General features: G+C 48.1%; 1 protein-coding gene across 11 annotated transcripts in view; it reads left to right on the top strand.

Annotated features, from left to right (window-relative positions):
• Positions 1-18,758, top strand: part of FARP2 (FERM, ARH/RhoGEF and pleckstrin domain protein 2) — a 92,336-nt gene that overhangs the window by 25,631 nt on the left and 47,947 nt on the right. For 10 of the 11 annotated variants that reach the window (XR_003434732.1, XM_027116161.1, XM_027116189.1 and 7 more), the window contains 4 exons: positions 13,337-13,441; positions 14,285-14,327; positions 15,677-15,755; positions 17,807-17,904. Coding sequence is in view for 10 of the 11 variants with exons in the window: in XM_027116161.1 (XP_026971962.1) it covers positions 13,337-13,441; positions 14,285-14,327; positions 15,677-15,755; positions 17,807-17,904 (325 nt within the window). In the remaining variant the exon portion in view is untranslated. Of the gene's footprint in view, positions 1-4,670; positions 5,075-13,336; positions 13,442-14,284; positions 14,328-15,676; positions 15,756-17,806; positions 17,905-18,758 lie in introns of those variants that run through there. The other variant, XM_027116196.1, reaches the window with a different exon arrangement.

The raw sequence follows: 18,758 nt of genomic DNA, 5'->3' as shown, positions 1-18,758 counted from the left end.
CATGGAGCACCACTGGGGACTTGAGCATCTGCAGATCCGGCTCTCTGTGGCAGTGCCCCTGGATACCGAGAGGCGACGGTATAGGTCAGTGGGATAGAATTGAGAGTCCAGAAATAAATCCTTACGTGAAGTCGGACCCCTCAAACCGTGCACGAAAAGTAACTCAAAATGGATCAATGACCTAAATGTCAGAGTTAAAACTATAAAACTCTGGGGAGAAAACCTAGGAGTACATTTTCATGCCCTCAGGTTAGACAGTAGCTTCTTAGATATGACGCCAAAATCACACGTGACAAAAAAAAAAATAAATTGGATTTCATTTAAAAAAATTGTGCTAGAAATAATACTATCGAGAAAGTTAAAGGAATGAGAGAAAAAATTACAATTACACATCAATAAGGACTTTATCTAGAAATATATATATATTTTATATACAAATTTATTTGGCTGCGTTGGATCTTTGTTGCTGCGTGCGGGCTTTCTCTAGTTGCAGCGAGCAGGGGCTACTCTTCGTTGCGGTGTGCGGGCTTCTCATTGCGGTGGCTTCTTTTGTTGCGGAACACGGGCTCTAGGTGTGCGGGCTTCAGTAGTTGTGGCTCGCAGGCTCAGTAGTTGTGGCTCACGGGCCCTAGAGCGCAGGCTCAGTAGTTGTGGCGCATGGGCTTCCTTGCTCTGCGGCATGTGGGATCTTCCCGGACCAGGGCTCGAACCCATGTCCCCTGCATTGGCAGGCGGATTCTTAACCACCGTGCCACCAGGGAAGTCCCTAGAATATATTTTTTAAAACAACTCTCACAACTCAATAATAAAAGACAAGTAACCCAGTTTACACTGTTGCCCAGGGTCACATGGCCAGAAAGCCGGCACCCGGGAACTCACTCCCAGGTGGTCCCTTTTCCTTGAACAGCTGTTCTCTTCTCTTCTCTTTCCAGAGCCCCTGTTTCTCTGCGTTGTGCTCCTATAGTACAGAGGCAGTTGCTTTATTAGCTGTTCTCTAACTTCATGATGAAATTTTGGCCGCAGTCTCATCTGCTGAGAGGCAGCGTTCTTCTGCTAAGTGTTCATCTGACTTTCTTTTCTGTTTTTTTTCCCTCCTTTTATCTTGAATGTCTTTGGATATTTGCAGGATTGTTCTATTTTGGTCACCCATCTTTGAAGCAGTTCAGCTGTTCATGGATTAGCTATTTTAAGGGGGTCTTGTATGAGTGACTGGTTGTAGAGTTGTGGACCTTTGGCATTTATGTAAGACCTAAGGCTTGGGGGGAACTCAGTTCACCCCTCATTTTCAGTCAGCCGAAAGCAGCAGCTGGCCTGGGTCTTTGCACGCGGTCTTTCATCCTGGCCTGCGGGTGCCTCATGTGGCTCCGCCTCCTGTGCCTCTCCAAGCCAGAAGGGCCGGGTTTGAGTTCTGCCGCCGCCGCCTCTTCCCCTCCTTTTTGCAAACAAGGGGTGTAGGTTTCACCCCCCAAGCTGTGCGGGTCGCCTGACTCAGTGTTCTGTGAGGCTTTCTGCTGAAACCTGTGCCCTGGCGTCTTGTCGGGGCGGGCGTCGTCCCACGCCCTCCCACGCCCTCGGGCTGGCTCTGCTGCTGGCACTCCTCCCACCAAGCTGTGATTCAGGCTTTAGCAGTTTCCTAGTTTTGCTGAAAATGGACTTTACATTTTTGTTTCTTATCTTCTTTCTTGATCTTCAGTGATTCCAGCAAGAGATTGAGGAAGTGACAGGCTACACTGCCGTTCTCAGAGGAGTCACTGAGCACCCCTTCCCCCAACCCCTCCCCTCCTGTGTCGCCCCCTCCTGGGATTCCTCTTAGACACGTTTGTGGTTCCCACGTTCCTGAGTCTGAACGCTTCTTCATTACTCCATCTCGAGAGAAATGCCTCCATTTATTGTCCACACCCACGCAGGTGCACGTCTTACCCGTTCAGTTCAGGCCTCCTGGTGACCTTTAATTTCTGGAGTTATCTTTTTATTTCCTCCTTTTATTCTTTAGTTGCTGTTTTTCTTCTTCGAAATCTTCTCATTTTACGAATACATTGACCTGTTCCATTGGCCTTTCTGAGGATCTTCGTTATTCTTTTTAATGACGTTGTTTTGGTTTTGGTTACCACATCCGCTCCGTTCATCGGGAATTCATCTGTCTGCTTTCCAGGTCGACACCTCTGTTTCAGGAGTGTGGTGTTAAGCATCTGCTCATTCCTGGTTGTCCGTGTATTTTTGCAAATGAAGGTTCAGACTGCTTGGTATTGGTTCCAGTGACCTTTTTAAAGGCACAGTTTGATTCTGTAGGCAGGTCCCCTCTGTAGGGCCCTGGCTGGGGAGCAGGCAGTCTGCACAGGGGCACACACGTCAGGGCAGGCAAGCCAACCAGACCCTTCTGTTGACGAGGAAGAAAGAAAGGAATCACCCGAGACACTGGCTGCTCTAGGAGATTCACCGCTAAGATACACCCTCCGTTTTATTTTTCCCTGATGGTAAGTTAAAGACAAGGGATAAAAAAAATAGCGGGTTGATCGCCCAGCTACTAAAACTCATCAGAAGTATCAGGTTGCTTCCTTGGCTGCCGCCATGGGACATAAACTACGTAAGGATGTGGTGGGGACATGCGGCCTCTTTTACCCGGGTCACCAGCGCCCTCGCTCTGGTGGGAGGAGACGGGATGGTCCTTCCCGGAGCTGGGAGGGGGGTTCCCGTCTCTCTCCTTCTGTGCTCACACCTCAGCCCCTCCCCCCTCCACAGGGTCTTGTTAGGATGCTCATCACGGATTCTGCTTCTCTGCTGTCGCCCCCTCCCCCCGCTCGTGAGAGCACCCCGCAGGACAGACGTCTACGTGCTGTCGGCGTTTAATGCGCACTGTTCGGCGTTTAAGCCTCATCTGGTCACGAGCTTCTGCCGCCGTCACGTCGCGGCTGTTGTGCTAACTGTGCGCGTTTGGACGAGCTGCAGGAGGCTTGCTGTGGATTTGGCTTTCCCCCCAGTTCTGGAACTCTCTCCTGCCTAGGCTGTGCACGCCGTGGGCGTCGTCCAGGGTCTGTGTGCCGAGTTATTCAGGGTCTGGGTCAGGAGACAGAATACACCTGCCCTGTGAACTGGGAAATGCAACAATTGTTAACTGGTAACAGACAGTAACTATGAAGCGGGGAGGGGAGCCCGCAGGATGCGGAGCAGGGAGTGCAGTCAGCTGCCGCCGCCCCCAAGCCCAAGGCTCAGACCAAGGGCCCGAGGAACAGGCTGCGGGCAGGAGCTGCCCAGCGGTGGGACCGGAGCTTGAGAGAGAGTCGCTTCTGGGCCTCCTGCACAGGCCAGCAGCTGTGAGCCCAGAGCCCAGAAGCAGGGAGAGAGGCCCTCTCTTCCTGTGCTGTCTCCAGCTGGTCAGAGAGAGATGTCTGCAGGTCCTGTCCCAGGGTCACAAAGCCACAAAGAAGGGCGGGCTTGGAGCAGAGGGGCAATAAAGAGATAACTAGCTCACCCGTACTAACAGGGTCTTATTTGGGGATTTAAGCTGTCCTGTTTCCTCGAGTAGTTTCGGGGAAGCTATTGTAGGAGGAGCTGGGGAACCAGCGGATCCACGGATGTGTGAGCTCATTTGGTGCCTCTGTCCAAGGACACTGTGTCCCCTCCCTGATAAGCACACGTAGCAGTGATGTCTTCATGTCCTCCAGCTTCACACAGCTCCTGTGGCCTTCAGCGCAGGAGGGAGTGGGTCTCTGGTGATACAGCATTTGAGGAATATGTGAGAATCTCAGACTTGAGCGTGAGCCAGAGGGAGAGGGAAATGCCCGTCAGAAGCGCGGTGACCTTTCAGAGCGTCCCGAATGAATGTGGCTACAGTTTCCTCTGAGCTCGCAAGATTATCTTCATTGCACAGTCTAATATTATAAAAGGAAGTTCGGGGTTGATCTAATCATTAGACAAGAAAAATCTCAAGTCCTGAAGCTAGCAGTGGAGATGTGAGTTTCAGTCCAGCAGCAGAGACGGAGGAGCTGTGGTTTGACAAATGAGCTGTAGACGGGCACATGGAGCAACGAGCTGCAGGACAAAGTCAGGCTTTTCAAGAAGGATCTTCCCACGCTGCTAAGACAGAGAAGAAAGAAGTACTGTTAGCGAAGCTGCTGTAACCCATTTCCATCCAGACAAAATCTTTAATGGTACTTTTGTCTATGTAGATATTTAACAATATGCTTTATGTCTAAGCTTGGAGAAGAGCTCTGCCGTTGTGACCAACTGGAAAAATGGAAACACTGAACAAAATGTCTGTAACCTGTATCGTACTTTGGTTGTGTTATTAATGCCGTGTCTCCTCTGGCTTGGTGTTTGAAGCCCCGCCCTGGTTTGGGCTGTGAAGTCGGTCTCTCCATTGTTGTCTGTCGGGGATGCCGGTGCTCAGACGCCCTCCATGCTGGTCAGGCAGCCTCATTCCCTCTGACCATCCGCCCCTGTAGGCACAGACTGTGCAGACTGCAGTCCGACTGATGGTCAGTGTCTGTATTTTTAGGAACAGAAGGTAAGCTCTGAGTATGGAAGACATGAGAAGGCAGAGATGGACGTGTGACAGATACAAGGGACACAGAACAGAGCTGCCATATTGCACCAGCCAAGTCGTGGTTGTGACGCTCCTGTAAAAATTGAGAGGAATGAACCTGTAGAAAATTATCCTGGCAAGTAATGTTGAAATACTCTTAAACTACACTGTACAAAACATAGTCCGCACTATGTGTTTGCATAGGTGTTGACAGGAGGGAGAAACCACTGGCTGCCTGCGAGAAGCATGCTCCCCGTGCAGAGTCCAGGGGCTCCCTGCCCCGTCTGCTTCCTCTTCTGCTCCAGGCAGATGAAACGAGTGCCTCTTTCCAGACACGTGTCAGGAGGAGACTGTGCACACTTGATGAACAAGCACAAGACCTGGACGGACGGTCCTCGGGGGTGGGAGCTCTCTCTGTGCACAGTTAGAAGATATTTTGTGCAGTGCTGACACTGTTGCGCGTGTGCAGACAACACACCCGGCTTGTGCCAGGCGTCCCGTGGGGCAGTGTTCATACGTGGTTTCGTGACAGCCCCAGAAAACCCTTTCAGGGTAAGAATTATTTATTTTTCAAATGAGGAAAACCCAGGCCCAGCATAGCCACCAAGCGGAAAGCCAGGATTCCAGCTCCAGGTCTGTGCTCCTGCGGCCGCATGATGCAACTTGTTCCTCGTGATGAAACCAAGGCGCCGGAAGATGTCTCAGGAAAACCCCTGGTTTCTCATCCACGTCGGGCAGAGGGTGACCAGGCTTGGTCAGGTCACTGTCTCTGCCGTCTGGGCGCTGATCGGGCAGCACGCCAATTCTTTCACCTTTCATCATCTTGACCATCGATGCCTCTCTATATTTTTAGCTGATGTCTAAATTGTCGATTAAACTGTTTCTTCTAGTTTTGTCCTCTTTAGGTTTGGAAAATAACCGTTCAGCATCTTCCTAAAATTCTTCACACGCCCGGGAGCTGTGCGTCTTGTGTCGCTGCAGGGACAGAGGGCCCAAGGGCAGCTGGGAGCGGCCGGAGACTCGCAGCTCTGCCCTCCCGCTTCGCTTTCCCGAGTTGCGTGCAGCCCACGGAGCACCTCACCCACACCTGATCCTTTTGCTCAGGATGGATTGCCCTGTCTTTTAATAAATGACGTTGGGTTGGACTTCAGTACCTATGGTCATAATGGAAGGGGTTGTCCCAGTTATTATGGGATTGATTCATTAACAGACATCTCAGTGCCTGTCCTGTAAATTACTTTGTGCGCCAAGAACCTCCTGACGCTCTTTTATAATTTAAGTATCAAGAACCACCTCGTATTTTTTCCCCAAGGAGAACTCATTCTATTGAAAGTCTCTACACGTGCGGTGAATTGTTAATTATTGAACAAAATTCAAGATATGGTTTCTGCTCTCCCAAAACCTGTGGTCTAAAAAAGTCTCTCTGTCTCTCATGTTGAGCACTTTGAGAAACGATTGTTTATAAACTGGAACGGGCTGGTGTGTGCGTGAGCGTCAGGCTCTCACGGAGATCCACGTTCTGACCCCAGGTCCCTGCGTTTGCACAGGTCATGGGCTCCAGTGAGTCTGTTCCGCGTGGAGCGCCACGCTGGACTTGGGCTTTTCCGGTGTGTTCTGTTCTGGGTGACCTTTCTGAAAGGGCCCTTGACAAACTGGACCATGTCTGCAGGAGATGGATCAGGGGAGGATTTAGGCAAAGGCATTTTGGCCAAAGGCTGGGAACTCTTTCCAGGCAGGGCCGTCCAGCGGTGGAACCAGGTGCCTCGTGCCCTGTGCGTCCTGATGCCTCAGAGCAACTCTAGAAGGATTAATGTAAAAGGTGAAAGGTCAGCTTTCAGGAACTCCCAAGGATGTTTGACCTCTTATTTTCCTTGTGGTGACTTTCGTACCAGGGTGTCACTTGCACAGTGAGGTGTGCAGCCCTTCGTGTGCAGCTTGGTGAGCTGACGTGTGTGCACTTGCTCCCCACCCCTGGTGGAGATGGACCCCAGGCTCCCTTGTGCCCCTGCCAGCCACTTACAGCCCCCAAATAGCTGCTGTTTTGATCTTTAGGACTATAAAATGGTTTTGCCAGATACTCAGTTTGGTACAGAGACAGTCATATGGTGTGTGCGCTGACATTTATCAGTAACCAGTATTGCTGCATGAAGCATGAAGCAGTGGTCTCTTTTTTCCATCACTGGGTCATATTCCATCGTGTCAACAAACCATATATCGTTTATCCATCCAGTTTGACATTTCAGCTCTTGTCAGGGTTTGCCTATAAGTGAAGCTGCTGTGAACGTTCTCAAACGTGTGTTTCGCTGTACGTAAGCAGACACTTCTGTTCAGCGTACCCCGGGACTGGGACTGCGCAGCCGTAGGGCAGGTCTGGCCGCCGCTTTCCCCAGGAGACCTGCAGACCTGCACCCACATCAGCCTGGACGCGACCTGCATGCGGTTCCCCACGTTCTTGCCAGTGTCAGTATTGCCAGTCCTCTCCTCTTTAGCATCCTGGAGGGCGTCTGGTTGAGCCTGTGTTCCCTGACATCATGCTGTGCAGCTTTTCTTACTGTTTATTGGCCATTTAGATAATGCTGTTTTGAAAGTGCCTGTTCAGCTGTTTCTGCCCACTTCTGTTTAACTGGACTGTCTACCTTTTCCTTATGATTTGTAGATCTTTAAATATGTGTTGGCTTCATGACCTTTGTTGGACTTTCGTATTGCACATATTTTCTAGTTTGTGACTTGCCATTTTCCTGTCTTAACAGTGTCTTCTGATGTACAGAAGTTTCTGATTTTCAGGTGGTCCATTTATCAGACATTCTTTTGTGGTTAAGTCCTTTCTGCGTCACGTGGTTCAGTTCTCTGGAACCAACAACTGTTCCTAGTTAACTGCCCCTTCAGAGAGAGTCTGTGCGTTTACCTACAGTATGTACATGCGTATGTATAGATTTATATCTATATTTATATCCCCCCATGCTGTGGTGGTGTGTGCGTTGTTCAGCACCCAGGTTTTTTATGCTAACAGTTTACCTTGGCGGTCTGCTCACTTCAGTGCAGAGAGAGCGGCTTCGTCCACCCGCCGCAAGGGTCGCCGGGTTTGCTGCAGATTTAGGGTATGGTTAATTGTCTGCTATTAGAAGCATTATTGTGACAAATGTTGTTCTATATGCATAGCTTTGCACCTGTGAAATACTTTTTTTTTCCTTTGGCCGTGCCACGTGGCTTCCAGGATCTTAGTTCCCCCACCAGGGGTTGAACCTGGGCCCTCGGCAGTGAGAGTGCAGAGTTCTAACCACTGGACTGCCAAGGAATCCCCTGAAATACTGTTTAGAAGTGGGGTTTTTAAAAGCATGGTGTGGACATTTAAATTTTGGTAGGTAGCTCCATCGTGATTCCACAGAGGTGGTCCCAGTTTGCTCGCATGGTCCCACGGGGGGTGCCTGTTTGCTCTGCTCCCTGACATGGTGCTTTCAGACACTCTTGAGTTCTGCCCAGCTGATACACGAAAAGTGGGATCTCAGTGTAGGTTTGATTTGCACATCTCTAATTGTGTGTTTAAACGTCATTTAGGTTTCTGTTTTTGTGAACAGCCTGTCCTTTTGCCCATTTTTCTATTCCGTTGCAGTTTGGCATGTTTTAAAGAAATTAACCCTTTGTGATACGAGCTATCAAAGTTTTTCCCCTGTTTATCTTTGAAGAAGTCTTGACTTTACAGTGCTTCTTTCTGTGCAGAGGTTTTTATTTTTGTGTTCAGTCTCTCAAGCCTCCTGTGATGGCTTTTAGCTGCTGGAGTGAAATGAAAACAGCCTCTCCCCATGTGGAGTACAAAACAGATTTATCTCACTGCAGTACTTTGATGGGTAGATATTTTTGTGTTTAGATGTTTTATTCATCTTGAAATTATTATGCCAGATAAGGGTACAGCCTAGTTTTTTCCAGATGGATACCTAATAATATTTATTGAATAATCTGTTTTCCTCTCACTGATTGATTTGAAATGTCACTGTTACCAGGCACTCCACTGTTTTATGTGTTTGGGTATATTTCTTCACCTCCTACTCTATTCCATTGATTTGTCTGTGTGGACATATGCACCAGTACCAAATGTTTTAATTACTATAGTTTTTCAACAGTTTGACTATCTGCTGAGGCTCATCCTCTCTTAATTTTCTTTTTCAGAATTTTCCTGACCATTCTTGCATTTTAAAAAATACATCAACTGTAGAATCAGCCTCTCAGGTTCCTTAAAGAATCCTCTTGGTACTTTTATTAGGGCCGCATGGAATCTGTGGATTAATGGAAGGAAGCTTGACGTCTCCGAGGGTGTTTCTCTCCAAGAAGGTGGCGCCGTCCACTTCCGCCCCTTGTTCAGTCTCCTGACAGTGTTTTTAAAATTTTCGCCGTAAGGCTTTCTTTTATTGTAAGTTTATTCCAAGATATTTCAGTTTTTTCATTGCTGTTACAAATGTGGTTGTTTCTTCCTCTCTATCCTGAAAAGCCTGGTGATATCCGTATAATAATTTTCCCCCATCACCTAACTGAATTTCATCTTTTTTATAATAGTTTTCTAGTTGATGTTCTTGGATTTTCAAAGTAAAGTATCATACCTGCAAGTAATGACACCTTGCTTCCTCTTTTCCAGTTTTTTTGCCTCCCGTTTCTTCCTGTTTTGGTGCTGGCATTTAGAGTTAGTGATGGAATGTGCGGTTAGGGGCAGCCACCCCGTCTTGTTAGATGTTAGGGAATCATGCCTCTCTTCCTATTTTATTAAGAATTGAATTTTATCAGATGCCTTCTCAGAGTCTCAGGTTCTGGGAATAACCGTAGGATATTTTTCTGCAGGTTAATGTTAGATCTCCTAATGGTGTGTTGAATTATCCTCTCTCTCTTGAATAAGTTTACTTGGCTATGATGTGTCACTCTTTCTGTTTTTGCCAGGTTATGTTTGCTGATACTTTACTTGGGATGTTTCCATTGACATCCATAAGGAGGAATCTTTCTCTTGGGGAATGTGTGTGTATATGTGGATTTGTTTGGAGTTTGGGGGTTCTTTTCCATAAAGCAAATTTAAGGGATTCCCTCCCCCCCCACCCCGCCCCGCCATCTGTGTCACCTTGGATTAATTTAAATATCTTTGGAGATGTCTGTGCCTTCATGGTTTGTGAAGACACCTGTTTCTGATGGTTTTTGTGGGAATTGATTATGTATTTCAGGACACACGGAGAATACAAAATTCTTTTTGTTACCTGAACATAGGCTAGTAATTGACTTGGAAAACTTTTTTAGTTTAGTAAAATTTATTCCAGGGCTTCCCTGGTGGCGCAGTGGTTGAGAGTCCGCCTGCCGATGCAGGGGACACGGGTTCGTGTCCCGGTCCAGGAAGATCCCACATGCCGCGGAGCAGCTGGGCCCGTGAGCTATGGCCGCTGAGCCTGCGCGTCTGGAGCCCGTGCTCCGCAACGTGAGAGGCCACAACAGTGAGAGGCCCGCGTACTGCAAAAAAAAAAAAAGAAAATTATTCCAATTCAGGAAGTTAAATATATATAGTTGTCCATTCAGGTCTGTGTATATGTGTGTATCATACATGAGCATTTATATACGCATATCCCCACATGTGTTTATGTGTGTCCGTATGTATACCCATGCATGTGTGTATGTATGTGTGTCCATTCTTGTGTGCATTATACATGTATGTGTTTTCGTGTCTCCATAAATGTGTGTACATATGTGCATATACATACAAATACATGTGTAACTCATGTGCTTTGTGCCCCGATATACAGCCCCTGCCCTGGGTGTTGGGCGGTGCCAGGCAGCATTGTGTCGTGAGCAACCTCGTGTCACACACGTGCCGTGGTTGGTGCCCGTAGTCCCACTGGGACGGCCCCAGAGCAGAGCTCAGGCCGCGCTCACTGCAGGTGGAGGGCTGGCCGGCGGGTAGTGGGGTGGGCGGCTCGGGTACGGCTGTGCCGCCTCCCGTCCGACCGCAGACGGGGTGGGGAGCCCAGGGCGGGTGAGAACCAGTCTCAGTGCCACCAGCACCTTGTCCGGGGGCCGCGTGATGTGACTGTTGGGGGAGCTAGCGGAGGTCAAGGGCACCTTAGCGGGTTCTCAGAGGACACGCCCCCCCCCCCCCTTAGGCCGACCCGACAGGGAGGTGTGCACCCAGCCCTGGGCGGGGGCTGGGGGTGGGACTGGGGTGCCCTGGCCCATCCTGGGGGAGGGGTGACGTGGCTTTGAGAGGACTTCTGTGGGGTCAGACACCCAGGGGTCGTGGGGTCAGGGGTGGGTTGCAGCAGAATCTGTGATTTCTGACCGGTTAACCATGTAGGGGCCCCAGTGTGGGTGGTCCCTGCGGTGACACGGGGCCTGCAGGGCACTGCATGGCCTCCCCAGCACCTGCTCTGTCACAGGGAGCTCTACTGTGATGCTCTGAGGGACGTCATAGGAACGGAACCCAGCGAGACCTGCGTGTGTGTTCCCTACTAATTGTACTTTCAGCGTGAGGTCACACTGTAGCTCACCTTCCTGTCCTGATGAGGTGCTCGTTCTGCTCTGTGATTCTCTGTGAGCTTCTGTTAGGACAAAGGGCGGGTTTTTTGTTTTTTTTTTTTTTAATTTATTTATTTATGACTGTGTTGGGTCTTCGTTTCTTTGCGAGGGCTTTCTCTAGTTGTGGCGAGCGGAGGCCACTCTTCATCGCGATGCGCGGGCCTCTCACTATCGCGGCCTCTCTTGTTGCGGAGCACAGGCTCCAGACGCGCAGGCTCAGTAATTGTGGCTCACGGGCCCAGTCGCTCCGCCGCATGTGGGATCTTCCCAGACCAGGGCACGAACCTGTATCCCCTGCGTTGGCAGGCAGACTCTCAACCACTGCGCCACCAGGGAAGCCCAGAAGGGCGGGTTTTTATCCCTTCAAATAACAATTCTCATTTCAGGAGCCTTAGCACTTCCTGAGCACACGGAGAGAAAATCTAATGGTTAAATAGTGGACGTTTCCCTCCCCACCCACTTGTGTGTATTATATTTTAATTGTGAAAATAACATGTCTACTGATGAAAACTTTAGACGTTAATGACTAAGACAAGTTAATGATTGAGGTGAAAGTGGAAGTCCTTGTCTGCATCCCACACTCTGTTCAGTCCCTGAGAGACATAGAGCACAGCCTTCCAGACCTGTTTCTGCTGTGTGTTAACAGAGGGTGTGTTCTATGAAAGGCAATCATACTGTGTAGAAATGGAAACCTTTCTTCCTGACTGAACTGTAGTCTTGACTTTATTCTGTGATGGTCCATACAGAATTTCTGTGTTCCTTTTAAGGGATGCGTAATTTTTTTTTCTTTTTTATTTTTTTATTATTTTTTTTTTTTTGCGGTACGCGGGCCTCTCACTGCTGCGGCCTCTCCCATTGTGGAGCATAGGCTCTGGACGCGCAGGCTCAGCGGCCATGGCTCACGGGCCCAGCCGCTCCGCGGCATGTGGCATCTTCCCGGACCGGGACACTAACCCGTGTCCCCTGCATCGGCAGGCGGACTCTCAACCACTGCGCCACCAGGGAAGCCCAGGGATGCGTAATTTTTAATTAGGGATACGCCATTACTCATTTTGCCAGTTCTTTGCTAGTTTGTCCTTGGTGTTTAGCTCTGTGCAGTTGTTTTGGGCTATCTGTAGGAGGAAGTAGAAGCGGAGTTGCTGTGGCAAAGGTACATGTATACACTTCAGATTGGAAAGTGTTTTCACATTATCCCAGCAGGTGTGTGGCTGTCTTCCCATGGCCACGCCACTCACTCTTGGCATCATCATAACCTCTTTGATGGGTGAAAAGTGACACCTCACTGTTTAATCTATTTTATTGCTAGAGGGCTTGAGTACCTTTTTGGGTTTTTTGTTTGTTTGGTTTTGGTTTTTTAAATATTTATTTAGGTTGCGCTGGGTCTTAGTTGTGGCATTACAGACTCTTAGTTGCAGTATGCGGACTCTTAATTGTGGCCTGTGTGCTCTTACTTGCGGCATGCATGCGGGATCTAGTTCCCTGACCAGGAATCAAACCCGGGGCCCTCTGCATTGAGAGCATGGAGTCTTACCCACTGGACCACCAGGGAAGTCCCTTGAGTACCTTTTTGTATGCCTAAGACCATTTGTATTGCTTCATAAGAGCAGCATGAGACGTAAGTTATAATTTTTTCAGCATGATTCTAGTTTGTAACTTTGTTCAGTGTCTTTCTATTCAGAAATGTTTCATTTCTACTTAACCGGATCTATCAATCTTTCCTTTGTGCTCCGCTTAGGAGACTGTACTCAGCCCAAGATTATGGAAACATTCTCCTCTGCCTTTAGTCCACTGGAATTGATCTTTGTGAGCAGAGTGGAGGGCCGGCTCCCCACCTGGTTTGTTGCCTAGTTCATGCTCTTCTCCCTGTGGGAAAGGCTGCCAGACGCTAAGTTATCCACGGGATCTCATGCAAACATGAACTATGAGGCTCACCGTTTTAGTAGATATCAGAATTGTTGGATAAAATGTTTACTGAGGCTAAGAATGGTTCCTACCACCTTAAAGTTACAAAGAAATGTGACTCCACACGCTCTGAGAAAGTAGAATGGAGGCGCTTTTAGCTTTACTGATGCCTCAGTTCCTGAGCACAGAGCCTCAGGTTCATCTGTTCGCTTTGTGACAGTTTGTGCGCCTCGTCAGAAAGGAAAGCGAAGCAAGAAGTTAAATATAATGAAGTTCTGCGTGTGGGAAGGGACTTTATGCCACAGTGTTCGTAAATCTTTGTTGTCTAAAGTCGTGTAACCCTCCTCGTGTTTCTTCTCGTCTGTCTCACCACAGCCTAAATGCTATGGCCAGGTGTTACTGACCCAGGTGTGGAAGCGCCTGAATCTGATAGAATGTGACTACTTCGGCTTGGAGTTTCAAAACGTCCAGTCCTGCTGGGTATGTGCTTCTCATCTGCTTTTGGAGATAGGCGGTAGGTGGGCTGCAGGTGCTTGTGATGATGCATCCGGGCCAGAGACCTTTGAGGACCTCCTGGAATGATAACAAGCAGGGCACATTGTTGTTACCAAAGCTGTGCTATTAAAGTATTTTATTTACAGCTGTAGGGAATATATTTGCCTTCTACCTAAGCCTGAATTGGCATCCCCCCTAATTTTTTTCAATCTACTAGCACATGTGCCAAGGAAATCCTTTCTTTATAAGTTATAAAAGCAGCTAGAGTATATCGTGTGTGATGATCATTTCAAGAGTGGATTTTGAGCAAACTGCTTTACTAAACTGGTTATGCCTCATTTTACTTACTAGGTGAACCATAAAAGTGTGGAGCTTTAATATTTACAGGTGGAACTGTTTTAAAGAAACCAAATGAACCCATTAGTTCAAAAAGCATGTCAGCACTGTAGAGCCCCTTTCTACCCCTGTCGCACAGTAACCCTCTCATCAGCTCGCTGTTTACAAAGGCAGCAGGTGGCCGATACTTGTTTGGTCTTGACAGATAGCAGCCCCAGCACGCACACACAGAGCTCTGGGTGCCGGTCCTGTGCACGGCGACAGCAGCCTCTGTGACGTGGGGTGGTTGGCAGCATCCTGTTCCACGCCTCCCAAAGCGTGCCCTGCTGTACTCTGTTACATCAGGATTCGACGTGTGTCCAAGAGCAGCAGGGCCAAAATACTCTTGCCTTAAATATCTCCCTTAATTATAAACATTTGTGTTTTGTAACATTCTTGTTAAATAGAGAAATAATTTAATGGATTTGATATCTTTTCTTAAATCCTCTTTAGATCTGGCTTGAACCTATGAAACCCATCGTTAGACAAGTACGAAGTAAGTCCTTTTCTTAACTCTTTAAAGCTCTGCTCACCTAAGATGCTTTGTCCTTGACTGTCCAAATTCAAGGCACATTCGGACGATCATGGTCGTCACCACTCTGGGCAGCAGCATGGTGACGCCAGCAGCAGGAGAACTTGGAGGTCACTTTGCCGTTTAGCTTTAAACTGTAAGACGTGGAGGGTGGGGTGTCGTTTAACTCAGTTCTCAGTTACTTGCCTCAAATTTGGAAGAAATAGGATATGCTGCTCGATATTGCCTTCATCTTTGGCCAAAAATAAGTGTGCAGTTTCTAAGTTATGAAAAGACATACGGGGTGAAATCTCTAGTCCTGAATTCACCTGTAAGTTTTCTAGGACTAAATTGCGGAGAAGAGGTTGTATGGAAGGGACTTTTGTTCACTGATAAGCAAAGGCCATTTCGGTTGCCATAGCAGTTTAGCAAAACAGTTCCTCTTGTGGTGGAAATCATGTGGCTGTGTTATTATAAAATTTCAATAAAGCTAAAACACTCAGATAAGCTAATATCCTACACTTTTTCTTTACAGTAATCAGGTTGTTCTAGTTCAGTATAGTGAATGATAACATTTTTCTTTCACTAAAGTATATAAGGATTTCAAAAATAATGGCCTTTTTATTAATTTTTTTTTTTTTTTTTGTGGTATGCGGGCCTCTCACTGTTGTGGCCTCTCCCGTTGCGGAGCAACAGGCTCCGGACGCACAGGCTCAGCGGCCATGGCTCACAGGGGCAGCCGCTCCACGGCATGTGGGATCTTCCAGGACCAGGGCGCGAACCCGTGTCCCCTGCATCGGCAGGCGGACTCTCAACCACTGCGCCACCAGGGAAGCCCTTATTATTAATTTTTTTTTGGCCTTGCCACATGGCTTACAAGATTTCATTTCCCCAACCAGGGATCATACCCAGACCCTGGCAGTGAAAGCCCGGAGTCCTAACTACTAGGCCACCAGGGAACTCCCAGGCTTTTAAAATTATTACTGTGACTAATAGTATAAACACCTTTATTTTTTTAATCACTTTTTTACTCCGAAAATATAAAGAAGAATACATTTTAAGATTTTAATGTGCAGTTTCCTGCTTGTTTTTAGGGGTTCTTTTAGCCATCTCTACTTAAAGCAAAAGTTTTCAATTTTTTCTTTGCTATATGTGACTGGTACTTAGGACTAACAATTTCACGCAGAGGAAATTTCTTAACATCCTCTTACTTGAAAAGATTTGCCTTAACAGTCCATTTGAAAGCACTAGCTCAGTCACACCAGAATATGCAGAAAGATAGCAGATACAGAGTGTGACCTTATTTGTGGACTTTAAAATTTTTCTTTTTATAGGGCCAAAGAATACAGTGCTTCGCCTAGCAGTGAAATTTTTCCCACCTGATCCGGGTCAGTTGCAAGAAGAATATACACGGTAAAGAGCTTGACTGACCCAGAGCTGCCGTGGGCAGGGTCCTCCTTCACCTGTGTCCCCGACAGCACCTGTGCTTTACCTAAGCACCTGGTCAGGGTTGTTTATTCAAAGAACGAGCCTAGTGTCTGTGTCAAAGCTGTAACCAAGGTGTCATAGTTTTGCATTTTCACTCTTGCACAGACACAAATGCAAACAGGGTTTGGAAGAATGGTTATGGCACAAATTTGAGAATTAAAAATGGTGTTTGAGGGCACTGCTGAACAGATATTCTCCATAGATCTGTGCCTGTGCATGAAGTCGGTAGGAATTTCGCCCATTCCTTTACTTTTTTAACCAACAAAATACACTTACTTGGGAGTGTCCTCATGGATATATGGAGCAGAAATACTTTAGGTGATTTCTTTTCTGCTACGCTTTTCAATTCACGATTGATTCTTTGAAAGAAAATGTTTGCAGTTGTTTCATCTGGGCAATAAGATTATGGAAGTGGTTTTTTTCCTTGTATTTTATGTACTGATTTTATCATGAGGAATAAAGCAAAAACCTAAAAATCAACTCAAAACCCGGAGTCAGAAGTTAGATAAGAGAGAGCTATGATGATGATGCAGTAGTAACAGAGTAGCTTCCTGACCAAATGTGGATCTATACCTGGGTCCTCAGAGTCTTAGAACCTCTGCTTAGAAAGTCTTTGCCAACCGCTTCTGAATCACAAAGTCATAGACTCAGCTGCGAGGACACGTAGAGACCGCAAGGCTCTAGTCTCATCTTTACGGGTTAGGAGCTGAACCCCAGGACGGCAGAAAACACCTTACGAGTGAGCACAGAGCTTGTCTTAATAGTGTATTAAACACCTCACATTTACCAGGAAGTCCCCTTTGAGAGAATCACTTTTTGTTCCTAGACATTGGTGAGTAACAGGAAGTGTTAACCTAATTCCGTGTCCTGGGTCCAAGCCGGGTTTATGCAAAAGGTCATCTTTTTATTTATTAAAAAACTGCATGTTTGTGGTAAAAGAAGAAAAACTTTAAAGTTACGTAGAGTAAAAAGTCAGCGTTCCTCTTCACTCCCTGCCCACCCACCCTTCCCAGAAGTGTTAACGCTTGGACATGAGTCTTCCAGATGAATTCACAGCGGTATGCCAGTAGACGTGGGGCTTTAAAGTCGTTATTTTACAAAACAGTATCAAACTCTACACAGAGAACTGCAGTTGGAGTTTCTTTTTCCCCCACGTATCCATGGCAGGCCATGGATGTCTTTCCGTATTGGTATGTATGGCTGTAACCTAATTTATTTAGCCAGTCTCATGTTAGTGCAAATTTAGATTGTTTCTAGCTTTTCTCTGCTGTAATGCTGCAAATAAACATGCTTGTCCACGTATCTTTGTGAACTCTGGAAGTGTTTCTGTAGAAAAGTTCATAGTGGTGGGATTGCTTAAGGCCAAGGGTGTGTACATTCCAAGTTTAAGAGAGCACAGTAAGCGCTGACGGCTCACGCTGGAGTGGACCCCCAACAAGGGCGGGGCATCTGCCCTGCGCCCCATGGTATTTCCAGCTCCCAGAACAGCACCTGGAGCATATATGTGCTTGGGGATTATTTGCTCATGGAATAAATGAATATATAAATAGTTTCGGTCACCCTCTCTGTTACATTCTCACCAGTTAATTCAAAACTACCTGTTTCTCAGATTCTAGCCAAGACCGAACATTATCCATCTGCCTTACAGCTCCATAGCCACACTTGAAGCTTCGCCCTCATTGGCTGTTTCTGCTGCTTCACACAAACCGCGAGTGCAGTTTTGTGCGTGTTCACAGAAGTGGCACGAATTTGTGAGCTTCCCCCTTGAAGGTGTGGCTCCAGGTGATCTGGCGCCCTGGGCTATGGTGTGCCCAGCGTGTGGACCGCCCGCCGTGTGGACGCGCTAAGCTCCTGTGACTGCCCTTGCTCGCCTTCTGCTCTGGTGTGACCTGGGGCTGTGTGTCCTCCTGAGACAGACGTGGGAAGTGTGTTCAGAAGCTTTGGAGCTGATCTCTGTGCTTGGAACTCCCTCCTAGATACTTGTTTGCCCTGCAACTTAAGAGAGACCTTCTGGAGGAGCGTCTGACCTGCACGGACACCACGGCTGCCCTCCTGGCGTCCCACCTCCTGCAGGGTGAGTGTCCCGCTGGCCCCGCGCTCACATGGGATGGCTGCGCCTGTGGCTGACTCACCTGCCCCAGGCTGGGCACCAGCAAAGGACGGGCGGTTCAGTTTGCAGGTTTTTCTGAAGGGCTGAGGGTTAACTTCCCACCTGGGAGGGGAGACAGGCCACGCGTCCTCCCCGTGGTCTCACGTGGCCCTCAGACCTCCAGTGGGGGGGCCAGGCAGCACCCCGACTCTGGGGAGAGCGTCACAGCCCCTGTGACAAGTCAGGTGTCAGTCCCCGAAGGACAAAGGAAGCCCTTCAGTATCTCAGAGCGGGAGGTGGTTTGAGCGCCATGGTGACTTCAGGCATGACCTGGGAGAAGCATAAGAGAGGAGGGTCTGGAGAGCAGGTGCGCGCTTCGCCCGGGCTCTCCAGCGGCCCCCCTGCCCTCCACCGCAGGACAGACAGAAGGGAATCCCCGCCTGGCTTCTGGACTAGAGGCTGGACCGCATCTTCCTGGCATAGAACGAATACTTCTGAAATTTGAACTCAGGAAGTATGATATAGAGAGGTTCCAGGATTTTAGGAACTTCTAAGTTAATGGGTTAGTGTGCAGTTTACTTGGTCCTTCCCCTGACTCACCTTCTCCAAATAGCAGATTTTACCAGAGGTTTGCCGTCCTGCACAGTGGGACCCGTTCACACCCATAAGCACAGGTGTCGAAGTGGCTTAGTTATCTGTGATTTGTCCTGAGGTCCTCTCAGGCAGCAGGTGGCTTTGCAGTGCGGACGGCCTTCGGTAGTGCCTCTTGCTGAGGGCTCTGTGCGAGCTGAGTTATCTTAGAATAACTCGTCCACCTGGAAGTTCCACCTTGGAAGTGT

This window comes from Aethalodelphis obliquidens, unplaced genomic scaffold (assembly GCF_003676395.1).
Source record: "Aethalodelphis obliquidens isolate GAN/ISIS:26980383/991018 unplaced genomic scaffold, ASM367639v1 scaffold2, whole genome shotgun sequence".
Lineage (NCBI taxonomy): Eukaryota > Metazoa > Chordata > Mammalia > Artiodactyla > Delphinidae > Aethalodelphis > Aethalodelphis obliquidens.
Note: the sequence above shows the minus strand (reverse complement) of the source record. Positions and strands in the feature narration are given on the sequence as shown.